This window comes from Triturus cristatus, chromosome 4_1 (assembly GCF_964204655.1).
Source record: "Triturus cristatus chromosome 4_1, aTriCri1.1, whole genome shotgun sequence".
In the NCBI taxonomy this organism is placed as follows: Eukaryota; Metazoa; Chordata; class Amphibia; order Caudata; family Salamandridae; genus Triturus; species Triturus cristatus.
In genome coordinates, this window is record NC_140585.1 from 77,832,614 (window position 1) to 77,849,816 (window position 17,203).

Genomic DNA, 17,203 nt, shown 5'->3' on the forward strand with positions numbered 1-17,203 from the left:
AGGGATAAAGGATTCTAATCGTCTAGCTAAGATTTTAGCAAAAATCTTAGCCTCCATGTTAAGCAGGGAAATGGGACGAAAATTCTTGGGGTCTGAATGATCCTTTCCTTCTTTGGGGATTACTACAATAGTAGCATCAGCAGCAGAGCCAGACACAGAACCATCTTTGACAAACGCATCAAAGACCGATTGAAGTTTCGGAACAATCACAGATAAGAAGGTCTTATAAAACAAAATAGGGTACCCATCAGGGCCCGGAGCCTTACCGGAACGAGTGGCTTTTATTGCGGAAGTAATTTCATCAGAGGTAATCGGGGCATTTAATGAATTATTATCATCCTCCGGTATAGCTTTCAACGGTACTGTCTTCAAAAACTCCTGGCACTGTTCAAAAGACGCCTGCATAGAGGGGGTATATAAATTATTATAGAAATCGCGAAAGACCTCAAGAATTTCTTCAGTCTGAAATTTTCTCTTACCAAGATGGTCAGTAATAGAAGAGATTTGGGAGGATTTATTAGAAGATTCCTGAAACTTTAATGTAGCTGCAAGAGTCTTGCCCGCACGATTTTTTAACAGCAGCCTCTTAGATTTCTGAGCCTGAAAACCAATATGCGCTCTCTTAGTGACAATAGTATTATACGCATATTTTAAGTTCTTAATAGATTGTAAGCATGACCTATCCTTAGACTGTCGAAAAAGATCTTCCTGGCATTTAATCTCATCCGCTAAATCCGTGAGTTCTTTTTTAATGGCAGCGTTTCTCCTGGACATACACTTAATGACCTGACCACGAAAAGTGCATTTAAAAGAGTCCCAGAGAACAACAGGAGAGCTTACTGAACCAACATTCTCACGGAAAAACGTCTCAATATCATTAGAAAACTCTCGAACTTGGGAAACATCATGTAAAATTTCCGTGTTTAGTCTCCAAGATCTAGACCTTACCCGAGGGGCAAAAGACATAAGTGTGAAAGTTACCGCGGCATGATCTGAAACTAAAATGGGGTGAATAAGCGGAGATGAGGAAGCTTGAACAAGAGAAGAGTGAACCAGAAGGTAGTCAATACGTGAGAAGGACGAATGAGGGGAGGAAAAAAAGGAGAAATCACTGCCAGTGGGATTGTGAAGACGCCAAACATCCTGAAGATGGGTCAGAGAACACATATTAATCAATTGTTTATGTGCTTGAGGGGGACGAAAGTTAAAGGCAGAATTCCTATCCAAAATAGGGTCCATTGGTAAATTAAAGTCACCACCAACAATAAGATTGCCAGAATGAGGTGTGTCATTTAGCTTTTTGGTGATCGTTTTCCAAAAAGCCGGATCATCCTTGTTAGGGGCATAGATGTTCATGACAAAGAGAACAGCATTACCATCGGACACCTTAGATAGTAACCAGCGTCCCTCTGTATCCTGTTCAGAGGAAACGATAGACAGACCAGAATGTTTAGAAACTAAAGTGATTACTCCATTCCTTTTACCACTAGCATCCGAACAAGCAACATCAGAAACCCACTCTTTCTTCAGAAATAACGCCTCCCTAACAGAAACCTTTGTCTCCTGAAAAAGGACGAGATCCGAAGAAAGAGATTTGCAATAATCTAGAATCTTCGACCTTTTAACTGGATGATTTAGCCCTTTGACATTAAGGGAGAGTACATTCAATCCAGACATAGATCTAATAGCAGAAGAAAAAGATATTGCACAAATGATATATGAACTACAGCCTCCAAGAGACCTCGCCTCCAGACACTAGACATCAACACAACACCGGGAGAATCCCAGGAGGAAATCCAAAGAGAGAAGGAAAAAAGAGAGAAAGAAGAAAGGAAGAGGATAGACAGAAAGAGGGAGAGAAGGGCCAACAAGGAAGGTCTGAAAAAGACCGAATTCATACAAGGGGGGACATGGGAATGAGCAAAGAGCCCAACATGAGGAATAAGTAGCCCCAAAACAGAACAGAACAGATTATGCGTTATTATAAAAGAAGAACTGTCTAAAGGATATGAACAAGAATCAATTATCGTTCTGGAAACAGTACATCATATAAATCTATACAGGCGACATGATAATCAAATTTGAGAGAGAGGAAACACCTAAACAGGATCATAAAAAGTGTAAAAAGCAAAAAGAGAGAAAAAACAGATGTAAACAGTAATAGCTGATACAAAAAAAGAAAGAGCAATAATAAATAAAGTACTAAATAATACAGTCAGAAGAAAGTAAGTGAAACACAGGGGAGAGCGGCATATAGTAACAGACTAATGTATCAAACAATAAAGTCTTATGATAGATACATAATATAAATGAGATTATCCATAAAAATGCAAAATCTATAAATAAGCTAACAGATAACTGTCCACAAAAACATATTTCTCGTTGCACTCCATATAACTGAGAGAGGTGAGAATATCTTAAATATAGGAACATGGAAGAGAAGAAACATAGGCCTATCAATTACAAAACAGCTAAAAAATTCCGACCTATTCGAGAAAGACACTTAATAATAATAACGATACAAACCAATAAATGCTATAATAGTGACATAGAGCTAAACACAAAACTCTAACTATAGCAATTAATAAGCAACAAATACTCATCCATGAATCAAATATGTAATCAATACATTAATAAACACTAACGTACTCCACCAATATGAGACAACCACAGACGATGAAAATCATGCACATAACCAAAACAATAGAAGATAAGAACTCATACACTAGGATAAGAAACGGACCGGGAGCTAATATGCGGAAAGACAATTTGGGAAGGAAAAGAGTAAAAAGGATGGCACCCGCGCAAAAGTGACGTTAAACCAACACGAAACAATACCACAAAATCTTGAAAGGGTCATACAATAGAACTAACAACAAAAAAAGACCAATGCACCATACCGATATGGAGGGACCACCAACAGCCGACAAGAGCACAACAAAAACAATGGACACTAAGACCACCGTGCAGGACTAAGAGAGACTAAGCTCAATAATACTGGCAAAGAAAAAACACATAGCAGTATGCATAAGCGCCTCAGGTGCCAGCAGAACCAGGATCAAGCGAGGCCTCCATTTGAAGTTCCATTTGAAGCTCCATCTGATTATCCAAAAACGAGACCAAGTCAGCAGGTTCATCGAAGATTCTAGAGCGACCTTTGAAAGTAATGCGGAATTTTGAGGGGCCAGCAAAAGAAAAGGGGATATTCATCTCCGTTAGACGCTTCCGCAAATTAAGAAAACCCTTCCTTCTTATGACCGTGTCTCTGGCAAAGTCCTGAGAGATTGAGATGCGATGACCATTCCACGAAACAACTCTAACCTTCCGCATATGAGCTAGAATTTGTTCTGTATGCTGATGACGCAGTGGCTTAAAAATTATCGCCCTAGGTTGCGTAGCAGACTTAGAACGAAAAGTGGGAACACGATGTGCACGTTCCAGCTCAAAATCTCTTTGGAAGGAAATTTGCAATGTAGAAGGAATCCATTGATAGAGGAAATCAATCATAGAAGACGCATCCTTCTCAACATCTTCAGGAAGCCCAAAAATGCGCAGGTTAGATCTGCGGTTACGATCTTCTTGCTCAGTGAGATCCTTCCGCAAAGCAACCATTGATCGCTCAAGTTGTGAGAGAGATCTGAACTGCTTTTGCATGGAATCCTCTGCGCCACTAATACGTGCTTCCGTGTCCGAAACACGAAGAGACAAGGCCTTGAAATCATTCCTGATAGCTAACACTTCCACTTGAAATAAATCTGTGTTGGTCTTGGTAGACTGCGCAATTTCATAGACCTCATTAAGGCGCGTCAGGATAGTCTCAAGAGTGGGACTAGGGTCTTTTTGCGGAGATTCAGGTGTAGGAGATAGCTGTTTGGCCCTTTTAAGAGACGCTTTAGATTCCTTTGCGTCTTTAGCATTTGAAGACGGGCCCATATTCGCGGCCATAGAGCACACCACCTCAGCAGGAGTACAGAACACCACTCCAGACAAATTACGAGAAGGGAATGCCAAGTGAGGAAGGAAAACCTCAATATGTCAAAAGGGAACGAGCAAAAATGGATAGCGCACTCTTAGCAAGAGAGCAGAGAAATACTAAAGGTAGATTCCAGGGACAGGGAAGGGAACCACCTCACAAAAATATCCCACCTTGCAGGTATCAAAAGGGGTCCTACCAGTCAGGGATGACCCAAAGGCCGGAAAGCATTAGTCAAAGAAACCCCACTAAATGTCCTTGACGGAGTTCCTGACAGACGATATCTTAGCAAAAAACGCAAAGATGAAACAAAAATAGGCAGTAAGGCAGCAGGCAGAGAAGAAAAAGCAATATGAGTTGAGGAAGTAAAAAAAAAACGTCACCAGTATCTGTTTAACTGCATTCCTGGCCCTTCTGTGGCAATGTCAACATCGCGCTGAGGAGAAAGCTCTCACCGCACCTGAAGAGACAAAATGGCGGCCGCTCGCGAAACCACCGAGCGCCGTCAAACAGGAACCAAAGTGCGAGTTCCAGCAGCCTCAGAAAGCAGGAAACCCTCTCCCAGACATCCGTGACATGTTCTTATCCATGCGGCCGATATCCGCGATGACCGGGGCCGCCGAAAACAACCGCTATTCCTCCGTGGGCTCCAGCTCAGCACGGAGCTCAAACGCAAACCGCCATATCGTCGCGGCGCGCAAGCCACGCCCCCTTTAGAGAACAGTTTCTAATAGAGACCCACCACAATTAAGTCATTGTGAAAAATCTGGTTGAAGATTTGTTTTTTTTATAAATCTTTATTTGATTTTAAATATGATATTATTCCAACAAGAACAGTATGTAGCACATGACACAGAGTGCCTTGTTCAGCCATCAGCTACATTACATTTGTAGATAAAAATAGGAACCAAACATGGAGAAAAGGCATTATCATCAATCAACAGCCCGGATAGTGGAATATCCACTGGCCCCATATTTTGTGGCGTTTGGCTCTGCAACCCTTCCATCTATTCACCAGCCATTCCACCACCACACAATTGTTCATTCTTTGGAGCCAGTACTTCAGCGGGGAAGTTAAGAAGGACAATGTCACTAAACCATTATCGTGCTAGGTCCCTTGTGACAATCAGAAATCCCACTCCAGCCAAGCTCCTCTGTGCCCTGGAATTAGCCCACCATTATATGGTCCCCAAAAATGCGATCAGGATTGACTGGGGTGCCCATACATTTCGCCATTGAGTTAAACATTATCTGCCAGTATATTCAGATTAGCAGGAAATTTTATATAACATGATAAAAAGAGCCTGTCACCCCTCTACATTCCCCATGCACAGGGTTGTGTCCTCAGCCCATCTTCCAGACTCTTTTGGGCTGTATTAAGTTATATGGAGATAACTGAATTGGATCATTTGCAGATTTGAGGGGATTTCTAATACGCTAAGTGCGAGCTTAGCATCCCAGTACTCATTCTTATCTACTTCACATACATCTTGTTCCCAGGCAGCATATCTCCCAGCTGGAGGATCTAGAAGTCATCCGCAAACGGTGGTGTCTTGTGTCTTCCACAGGACGCCACCTTTTGCGGATGACTTCATGCAGACATTACGAGCTCTATTTATGAAGATGGGGGACACTAGGAGCTATTTAGCTGACATTAGGAGCTCATCATATCGCCTGCACCATAGGACAAATTTCCCAGGTCTTCTCCGTTTACTCATACCTGATAGGTTTAATTGTATACTAGACTCTCCAACCAGTTCTTTACACGTATTTTTCCAGACTACCTGGACATTAAATCCATGTAGTGACAAACGGATTAATCTTTGACAAATCGTTTGTTGAATTAACTGTTCTAGTTTGGGGCTAACAACTGACCTAACAGACAATATTACTCTTGGGAGAAGATATCGGGTAGGTAATATGGACTGAAGAATGTCAGAAATCATTTGAGGAACTGACGAAGGTACTATGCACTACACTGGTACTGAATGGACCTAACTACAGTCAGCCTTCATTGTATAGGTGGATGATTTGGACAAAGGAGTTGGAGCAGTGTTAGCACAACTGGATCACAAAAGTAGAGAGCACCCGGTAGCCTTTATTAGAAGGAGATTACTACCTAGAGGGCAGAACTGGGCAACTACTGAGAAGGAGTGCTTTGTACAGTATGGGTTTTGCTTAGGTTTTGCCCATATTTATTTGGCACTACGTTTGTTGTGCAAACAGATAATGAGCCACTGAAATGGTTGCTAGCTAGGCTTATGTATCCTAGCCAACATCTGCTCTAGGTGCCTCAGGTGGTCTTTCCATTAAATGCTGAACACGGCAACATCATCCAGGTAGGCCACACAGAACTCTTCTAACCATGCAAGAACATGGTTCAGAAGGCACAGAAAAGTGGCAGGAGCATTCTTCAATCCAAAGGGCATGACCTTAAACTAATACAGCCTCCCTGTCATAGAAAATGCTGTCTTCTCCTTGGTGTTTAGTGCCAAAGGTATCTGTCAATATCCACTGGTCACATATAAAGTATTCAAGTACTTTGAAGCACCTAACCGATTCACAAGCTCCTCCGCATTTAGGATTGGATGGGCTTTGGTTTTGGTTACCTCATTGACGGTTCAGTAGTCCACACTGAACCGCAACTCAGTAGACCTTTGCTTTGGTACTGGAACCGTAGGACTAGACCAAGCACTAAGAGATCTCTCAATGACCCACAGGTACCATATACCAAGATATAAGTGGATGCTCAGCTCCTGCCATCTCATCACCTCAGCAAAGACAGGGTCTGTTGCATGGAGCGAAAAGTGCATAGAGACCTAGTTTCAAAGATCTTTAAAGTCAGGCTATACAAGTCATTTATTCCTACAGGTGTGTGTAGCTCTCAAGGTAACTAATCAAGGGAATTTCAATATCATCAGCAGCACTGCAGACGCACATGTAAATAAATGTCTGGATGTGGTTTAAGTGAAATACAAGCCTTGTGCTGGAGTGAGTAGTATGTGGAGAAGAGCAAAATGTGGCCTCCTTATCGATGCTGTTGTAATGTTTGAGGTACTTGTTTTTGTAATAATTTACAGTGCATTTGTGCTTCATATTATAGCCTTTAGAGCCAGCCGTAGCAGGCTCTCCTAGCCATTAAACATTAAAGGCCCGCTCCAGCGTTAAAGGCCCGAGCTGAAGGTGAGGGCCTTAAACAATGAAGCAGGCCTTTAATGGCCAGTAGAGTCTGTTACGGCGGGACAACATTCTTCCCCTTGAGGGAAGAATGTACTAATTTGCAAAACAAAAGCCTCGCGGAGCATGAGGGGGTTAAAATTACCTTGGCCTCCGTTGCTGTGAACAAACATTGGAATGTTGATGTTCCAGTATTCTACCGACCATTAGAAGCCTGGAGCACCACATTGTTTTCAATGGAGCACTCAACATTCCAATGTTCTAATAGGACTTAGAACCCTAAGCCTCTTTTAGCGCATAGAGGCCTTTACATCACATGTTGTATAAGCTCCACAAACATATCCTAGCCCTCCAACGATTGTTTGCTGAAGCTCATGTGTGTCTTCCCTGCAGGTGTCAGTGGAGACCACAGGCCCACGATGGAGCGAGAGATGTACCGCAACCTTTCACCCCAGCTGTGACCTCCCTGGTGTCCTGTTAGCAGTCAAGTCCCTGCTGCAGAAGCTGGAGGAAGGAGAGAGTATCCTGTTAGAGGCAGTTTGTTCACCCCTTCCAGTAGTGCGGACACCTGCTATGGAGACCCCGGCTGCCTTCCAGAGTAAGAGCAACACACCACTTCTGGGCAGTGGGATTAGGGACCCCAATATTTTAGCATCTAGCATCCATGAAATCGTGTGACACAAGCATCTAAAAATGTACTCTATATCTTTAACTGTGAGTAATGTCTCGGTATGACTTATTTTTAATCGTGAATAATACAAGTTATGTAGCAAAAATAGATTTTAGTGTCACAAAGTACTCTATAGCTAACAGTAAGTAGAGAAAACATGCATTTCATTCAGTCACCAGTAACCCATTGGCATGCTTCTGTATTGTGCCACCCGGCACTACACCACGGTGTAAGGTGGCTGCCCACACCAGAAGATCAGCATTGTCAGAGGGAGTGACTGTGCATAACTGTGAAGAGTTCAGTCCGGAAAATACACTGGACTGGCGTGTGTCTGTAATACCTGCACACTGAGCAGCAGTGGGTCCCTGCTCCAACCACACTACACTGGCAATGAGGCAGGTAGTCACCTGCACACGGCATGCACCCGGCTGCCCCCTTCAATCACTGACAGTGCATTAAGGGAGGCCAGTAGCTGCGACGATTGCTCAACACACCCTGAAGGCAATCAGCTCAGAAAAACCAAAGTGCGGAGTAAGAGTTGCAGGCAGCAGCATCCATGCTGTAATCAAGAAGGCCACCCAATGGCACTATGCAGAGCTCTCAGTTTCTTCCATCTCACACTGGCAGGTGCTTCAAGAGTCACATATCTGATAAGTAACAGTCATCGAGCCAAACAGCACCGTCCTGCTGGGCACCAGGACACAGAACTCTGGTAAACATCAACATGGCACAAGGCAAGCCCCCAGCACATGCAGGCCGAGTGACTGCAGGTCGAGAGACCATTGCCAACATGATTTCCACATGCGCAGGGTACCCAGTGCAGAACAGAGACAGAAGAAGTCTCTAGTCCTCAACATCCCCAGCTGCAGCCACATCTCCGAACACATACGAGAACTCCACCGGCTCTCAGTCAGCAAAAGAGTCACCTTCTAGCTTCTCACACATGCCTAAAAAGCCCTCCACAGTTCCAGACCACCATACCTGAACCACCGCCTCTCATTCCACGTACCCACCACACACCTCCGCTCCGTCCAACTGGCTCTTGCCACCGTCCCTCGGATCTGCAAGACCAGGACCGGCGGAAGATCTTTCTTCTACCTCACCACAAAACCTAGAACACCCTGCCTCTCCACCTCAGGCAATCACCTTGCTGACCCATATCAGGCAGGATCTCAAGACCTGGCTCTTCGACTGAACTGCAACTCCCAGTCGGATCTGCAGCTCCCCACTTCACTCCCCCCCCGTGCCTTGAGACCCTCACGGGTGAGTAGTGTTGCTTAACAATTACTGATTGATTGATTGAAAAAGCAATCCGCGTGAGAAAGACAGCAGCTATAACCGGGGGGGGGGGGGGGGGAGAGAAAAGGATAGCGCATCAAGGACTGTGTTCAGTGACTGGCCAACATAGCACAGGCCAATTAGTCCCCACTTGCCAGCCGCAAGCCCACAAATACGTGGGAGAATGCCACAAATCAGAACAGAGATTCAAAGGGGAGCCACTCAACCAGAATGACTGCCTCTATGGGTCAAGCTCCAAAAAGTAAATGTCACTGGCACCATCCACAAGCCATCTTATGCACACTGATTATATTTAAGTAGACCAACCAAGGGCAGGATAGTGGCAAGCAGGAAGATCTGTCCCTAAGGCATACCAGACAGGTGCAGAAGAACCCCAGAGGAGCCCTAATGCTAAGAAGACCACATGAACTGTCCAATATAAGAGCTAAATGCACAGAGTCTGTGTTAGCCAAGTCAATAAAGGAAGAACCAGATGGGGACACTTCCATCATGCCCGAGATGATTGAAGCCATTGGAAGAGGGGGGAATGTAAGAAGCGGCCCATGTCCATGCAGCAGTTTAGAACGCTGCAAACTGCAGACCCACACCTAGTGTCCTGTGCCATGCACAAGGCAAGGTGTGCTCAAGATGTAGAAAGGCAAACCACTATGGAAGAGTATGCCGAGGACAAAGCCTCAGGAACAGGATACCCAAAGGAAAAACACTCCATGCTGTCTCACAAGAGCCAGGAGCGACACAAGGGTGCTCAACCCGGCCAATCGAAAACGACTACAGATAAGATAAAGAGAGACTCTTCAGTTCCATCACACAAGTCACTCTCAGGGGAAAAGCCACCAAAATCCACTTGCAAAGTACAGTACAAGAAGTTGAAGTGCACACCCTCATAGGTACTGGAGCTTCTGTAAATGCCTAAGTTATCGATCACCAAAACCCAATGATCATCTGGGCAATAGCGGAAACACTGAATTTAGTTGCATATGCACACAAGGTGCATACATGCAGCATCAAAGACCTACTGAAAGATTTTCAACATGTGTTTCAGGGAGTCAGATTCCACAAAGCAAAATCCATCTGACTGCACATTGACCGCTCGAGTTGCAATGGCCCTTAGATATTGAAGTGTCCTCTTTCACCTTCGCGTCTAAGTAGAATAAGACCTACAAAAGCTAGAGGAAGTCAATATAATCAAAAAAGCATATGGCTGATTCCCTTAGTTTCCCACATGGTAATGATCATGAAACTCAAGCAACCCAGGTCCAAGTTCATTTGTATTGATATGTGTTGGACTTGGCCCTTTTTGCAGGGTCATCCCTGAACTTTTTTCCTTCCTCCTGTCTTTTCTCTGACCTGTTTTTGTTGGTTTTACGATTCTGGGCACTTTACCACTGCTGATCAGTGCTAAAGTGCATCTGCTCTCCCTATTGTAAATTGATGTATGGATTAGTGACTCCATGATTGGCTAATTTGATTTACTGTCAGACCCTACTACAGTGCACCGCGTATGCCCAGGGCATGTAAATCAAAGGCACTGATTGTGCCACCCACCGGAGCAGCTTGTAAACTATGGCTCAGGCCTTCCATTGCAGAACCTGTGTGCAGTCTGGTTCTGCCATGTCGACTTGGTAAGTGCACCCACTTGCCAGTCCCCAAACCTTCCCTTTTTTACATGTTAGCCACCCCTAAGGTTGGCCCAAGGGCAGGGTGCATTGTATGTGAAAGGTTGGACATGCCCTGATGTATGTGGCATGTCCTGATAGTGAATTACAGCCATTTTCGTTTTTCACTATTGCAAGGCTACCTGCTCCCATAGGCCAGAATAGGCAGTTTGATTATAACATCTTATAATCCTAACTGACCCTGGGAACCAGGTAGAAATTCGATTTTAGTATGCCTGAACTCAGAATGATAAAATACATATTTAGTGAAGTTGGTTTTAACATTCTGTGTTTAAAAATTCCACTTTTAGAAAGTAGGTATTTTCTTGGCTAACCATCCAGCCTGCCTCTGCTAGGTTGTGTATTGCATGTCTGGTTTGTGAGCGACAGGGGCCGGGGTGGCTCCAGGAGACAGGGTGAGTCAACACTAGGCTGAATAGACCTATCTCGCATTGGGAGTGGTGGGAAGAGTAGCACCTGGGCCTGAATAGGGCTGTGCCTACCTTCCACAATGCTAGCTCCACCTCCTGTGGTGTGTCTGATGACCCTGGCCCACACTGACAAAGGAACAAGTTGTGCACTGGCAGAATGCACCCAGAACTGGTTTTGACTAGGTACAGACACTCTCTGCCTTCAGAAATAAAGGGTTTGTGTGTATAAAAAGAGGGACCCATACCCCAGAACTTTAGATCACTTCTGGGAATCAAGATGAACCTTTGCTCAGTAGAAGAACCAAGAAACTTAAGGAGGAGACTACCCCTATGCTGCGTGTTGTTGGGGTTGGCCTACAGTGGTTACTTTATTGCCAAAGAAAGGAGAAAAGGACTGAGTGTACTTTTATCATCTTGAGGAAGATCTCCAAGGGCTTGAAATTAAGCTTGCCTCCTGCCTGAAGTCTCAGGGATACAGGACTTCAATCCTTCTGTTTGCCAGCATCTAGAACTGCGGTTTTAGCTGCTACAGAAGGAAACTGCAACACTGACGCCGGCGAGAAACGTCGTATTCTGCACCGAAGCCGTGAGCGCTGCTCCGGCTTGCAAAGTAGACCCGACGCCGGCCGCCATGCCACATCGATGCCAGCGAGCGACGCCATAACCTACCCGAAGCCGTGAACGCTGCTCCGACTTGTCCCATGGGCCCGATGCCTGCTGCTGTGCCGCATCGACTCCGAAGCCGACATCGTCATCACGGAGCGGATCCTCGACGTGGGTGACCAAGAATCCATTGACATCGCGACATCATAAGGTCTCGGCGCCATCGTAACGTCACCTCCCTGACGCAGTAAGGAACCGTCGTCTCACCTCCCGTGTGCTGCAGTAAGGAACCGAGTCTACACCTCCCCTGGGGTCATAAGGAATTGATGCCGGGCAGCGCCAACGAAGCCGCACCCCCCGGATGCCGTGAGCTTTCTTTGTTTTTCATCGCTTTTCCAAGATATTGTTCTTTGGGGGTGTGTTGACTCCGGGCCCGACACCAGGCACCTCTCGGTCAGCGCCGTACTTTGGGATTTCTTCTGTCACGAAGTCATGGTAACTCAAGGTGGAGTTATTTGTTGCTAGAGCCTGCATTACAGTGAATAAACTATTTTTCAGTATATTTTAAGTACTGTATTGTGTATTTTTGTCGTTTGGGTCTTGTGTTAAGTCTATATAAAAATACTTCTTTTTATAACACAACCTGTGTGGTGTCCATCTGTAGTGTTGTCACTGTATTACTGCATATGTTCACAAATGATTTACACACTGCCTCTGAGGTAAGTCTGCCTGCTCGCACCAAGCTACCAGGGAGTTGAGCAGGGGTTATTTTAGGAGTGTATCGCCCTTTCCCTGACTAGAAGCAAGGGTCCCTATTTGGACAAAGGTGTATACCATTGACAACTAGGAACCTCCATTTCTAACAATATGACACTGTCCAGGAAATGTTTCAAAAATGCCACCTGACCATCACTGTAGACAATATACTCTGGAATTCTGAATTCAGCATACCAGCAACTGCAAGTAAATGAGGCTCCACCCATGTGGTCTTGCCAAAGTACATGTCCTGATTATTGTTACAACCTCAGCAACAGGGATCTTCCCATTCACCATCAACAAGGCACTCTCTGGGCTAGAGGAAGTCCTAAATGTCACCAATCACATTTCCATACATGCCAAATCAATAACAGAGTACCACCAGTGAGGAACCTTACAGAGGATATTGGAGTGTGGTATCAAGCTGCACCATCAAAATGTTCCTTCCCTACAATCAAAATCAACTTTTATGGCTCTATCTTTTCACAACAGGGGGTGAGCATAGACCTCCAGAATGTTATTGGCATTAAAGATGTGAAGGCTCCTCAGAACGCACCAGAAGTGGAAAGCTCATTTAAGATGGCCACCAACATGGCCGATTCTTCCCCAAAGCCCTCGTAATAGAATGAAGAACACATTAAAGCCTTCTCGGAAGTCAAGAATGCACTACTTTGTAACATGGTCCTGAAAAATGTCATTCTGAAGCAGAAGACAGACCTAGTTACTAGCGCAAGTCCAGTCGGGCTAAGAGTAATGTTGCTGCAAAAAAATGGTAGCCACATTGCACCCGTAGTATTTGCAAGTAGCATGATCTCAAGCGCAGGGACTATATACACCCAGATCAAGAATGAAGCACCTGCCACAAAATGTAGTTGCACACATTTCCACCTTTACTAGCATGGACATGAACTCAGAATAGCCACTGACCACAAGTCACTAATATACACCCAACCACTCTCAACCAAGCATTGGGAAATGGATTCTGCAGAGGTATCAGTTTAGCTTAACACATACACCCTAACTTTCTCTCTCTTTACTCCAGAAAATGACAGTTGCTCCCAACGGATAATGCAGAGAAAACTTATCAGTTTGGGGTCCCAGTCAACATGTCTCAGAGCAATATTCATGTGGGTTCTCAAAAAGGTTACTGCAGAAGACATTTGCGTCCAATTGGCACTACAAATTTTAAATTCTAATACTAGAACACAGACCTGGAAAGCCAATGCCCCTTTCTGAATCTGTGCAGATTAAGGGATTAAATCAACTCTATAAAGCATGGTAGGATGGCAATCCAAAATCATAGTCCCATTGTCTGTTAGAGGCCACGTAATTCAACTTGTGTACCAAGGCCATCAAAGGATCGTCAAGCCAAAAGCCGGACTTCAAAAGAAACTGTGGAAGCCAGGCATGGACAACCAGGTGGAAGAAGCTTTTGCCAACTGATAGCCCAAAGCCTGTGAAACCCCCGATACACTCTCATTGTGGACTTTTGTATTTGGGAAGTAATTGTTGGTGATCAGTGATGTGTTTATAGAATAGCAATCAAAATCCTAAACCCCACAGCCTTTGACCAAGTCCAACTAGAACTATTGAAAATTTCTCAACGTATACCATCCCGAATCGATAATGATGAGGAATTGGCGACTCTTTAAAGGAGCTGAATCCACAGCATATGTGAATGAACTAGGCTTCACCCATCTGAATATTACCCCACAATCTCCACAAGTGAAGGAGAGTCAGCAAGTTTTATGCGCACATTGAATAGGACGCTGAGGTTAGGAATAGAACAGAACTATGGGTTAGATGTACGAAGAATAGGAATAGCAATTTCCTAATTGTGATTTTTGTGTGAATCACAATTAAATAAATCACATTTCTAATGTATTAAACTGATTGAGTTTCATTTAGCGATTCTTGTGGGTTGCAAACAGACCTATCTCATGAATATTAATGAGGTAGGTCTTAATTTGTGACCCACTATGATTAGCTAATGTCACAGGGACAGTGGTCTGTTGGTGTTAGCAGACAATGACTGTAACTGCTTTTTAATAACTCCCATTTTTTTTTAATGCATCCCGTTTTCCTTAAAAAAATTAAACATTTAAGTTTCATTTTGTAAGAGTAGGCAATGGTCACTTGTACCACTGCCTGCTCTTAAATACATTTTCAAAGGTGAAGAGGTCCATTGGGGACCCCTTCCCATTTGTGAATGGATTACTACCAACTTCGAGTTGGCGGTAAAGTGCATTTTGGTAACAAAATATTAGCACATATTATTGGGAATCGGTATTTGGAAGGGACGCCCTAAACACGCTCCTTCCAAATACCAATTAGAAAACTCACATTGCGATTCGGTAACAGGTTACCGAATCACAATTTAGGGTTTTCACATTTGGAAATGCCTTTTTGCGTTTGCAAAAAGCCGGATTCTGTGAATCGGTGTTTGTAAATGCAAAAAAAGCTTTGCACTTCTAGACCTATAACACTGAGTGGGGCATACATCACATTTTGATTGCAAAACATTAATACATACCATTGTGAATCAGTATTTGGAAGGGACGGCCTAAACACCCATCTTCTAAATACCTATTCACAAAACCAAATTGCAATTCGGTAACAGGTTACTTGGTAGCAATTTAGGGTTTGTCCATTTGTATAAGGCCTTTTTGCATTTCCAAACAGCTCGATTCTGCTAATCGGCCCATTTGTGAGTGCAAAAAACCTTGTACATCTAGCCCTATAACTCTGAATGGGGCATACATCACTTCCTGTAGCGCTATGGGCTCATTCTCAAAGAATCACAAACTGTGCAACAACCCATCTTGTGTTCAGCAGTCTAGTGCTTCAAGTAATACATGCAACTTAGCAAACGGCCACAACTCAACAAGCCCAACATAATCAGGCTAGAAATAAGCCATATGCCAGTCGAGTAAGGAGAACGCAAATATGAGAAGGTGACTTGGTACTGGTACACAACAGGTACCCATTTCATTTTTTGTTTGAGCTGATGATGTAGTGTGCTACCTGGCCCCACGCCATGATGTAACATGTCTGCAGGCATCCGAAGGCCAGGCACGGTCAACTGGGAAAATAAAAGGGGCTGTGAGGTGTCTCAGCTCTTAGTCTAGAAGTACCTGGTTCAGTGCTGCTGTCTAATCATATGTGGACCCCTGCGCCACTCACAACAGCTTTAACACAGAAAAGATTTCAGACATGGTAAACGTTTTAAAATCAGTATTACATTGCATTGATTAAGGAGCAGTCAGCTACCATGAGGAGTTTGAAAAAAAAGGGCGGTAATGTCCTATTACTCCCTCACCTCCATCCTCCACGTCCCAGTCCTGACTTGTGAGGACATACCAAGCAAGGAGCACACCAAGGGAGCACCTTGGAGAAATCCCCTTGCAAATAAAACACCCAAACAGTGGCCCACTGGGCACAAAGGGGGGACGGAGCCAAGCCCTTCAGAAACCCATTCCGCAAATAGTCTAGAATAGTAAAACTATCTACAGTCAGTGCATCCAAATCCTTAGAAACACACTATTTCTGAAAAGAACCCAAGTGTTTCTTGTAAGACTTCAAGGACGAAGATTTACACAATTCCTAGAATCACAAGAGCAACAACACTAGAACACCCCAGACCCATCAAACCGGCCCGTTCACAAACCAGGCCGTCAGCTGAAGATGCTGAATGTGTCATACAGATAGGGAGGGACACTGGAGTGTAGACGGTCCGAGGGACAGAGGAACAAACACCCCTGATACAGAGACAACAGCAGAAGGAACCATGGCCTCCGAGGCCAAAAAGGAGGAATTAGAATAACCAATGTCATCTCCTCTTCTTCTGTAGCACCCTCAGGAGAAGGGGAATGGGAGGGAAAGCATAGAGAATTCCCTTGAGCCACGGGACTGAGAGGGCATCAACCGCCCAACCTTTTGGAACAGGAGTCTTCGAGCAGAAAAGAGGAAGCATCGCATTGTGTGGGGACGTAAACAGATCCAGCCAGGGATCCCTGAACACCACACAAACACAACTGATCTCCGGATCTGAGATGTGATACATCACAGAGGACGGAACGTTTCTGCTCTGGCAGTTGGCCTGAACGTTGAGCGCGCCCTGAACATACCCAGCAGAAAGAGCAAGAAGATGGGTCTCCGCCCAAGCAAAGATCCGAGCCGCAATGACATTCAGACTCCGACATCGGGTCCCACCTTGTCTGTTCAGATAAGAAATGGAGACTTGATTGTCTGTACAAACCACAACTTGATGCCCCATCAACAGAGCGGAAAAAACGTTTAGGACCTGCCAGACCGCTGAGAACACCCTCTAATTGGAGGACTGATGTGCCTCCCAAATCGATCAGGCCTCCTGCCTCTCCAGATCTCCTAACACAGCTCCCCAGGCCAACATATTGGCATCTGTTGTAAGATATAAAGGCGGGGGATAGCAGAACGGCATCCTTTGCATCAGGTTCGCCTCCGACAGCCGCCAAGTCAAAGCGTTCCTGACAGCAGGCAACACCAGGATCAGCCAGACCAAAGGGCTGAAGGTGGTTGTCGCCAACAGCAAAGCGGAGATACTTCTAGCTCGACTGATGAATGGGAAAGTATGCATCTTGGAGGTCAAAAATCACCAGGA

General features: G+C 44.7%; 1 protein-coding gene across 1 annotated transcript in view; it reads left to right on the plus strand.

The window, feature by feature from the left end:
* The window catches only part of LOC146839571 (carnosine synthase 1-like), a 464,396-nt gene that overhangs the window by 289,271 nt on the left and 157,922 nt on the right, over nucleotides 1-17,203 (plus strand). The window contains exon 6 of the mRNA XM_085650354.1: nucleotides 7,544-7,748. Within this exon, the coding sequence (XP_085506480.1) occupies nucleotides 7,544-7,748 (205 nt within the window). The remainder of the gene's footprint in view (nucleotides 1-7,543; nucleotides 7,749-17,203) is intronic.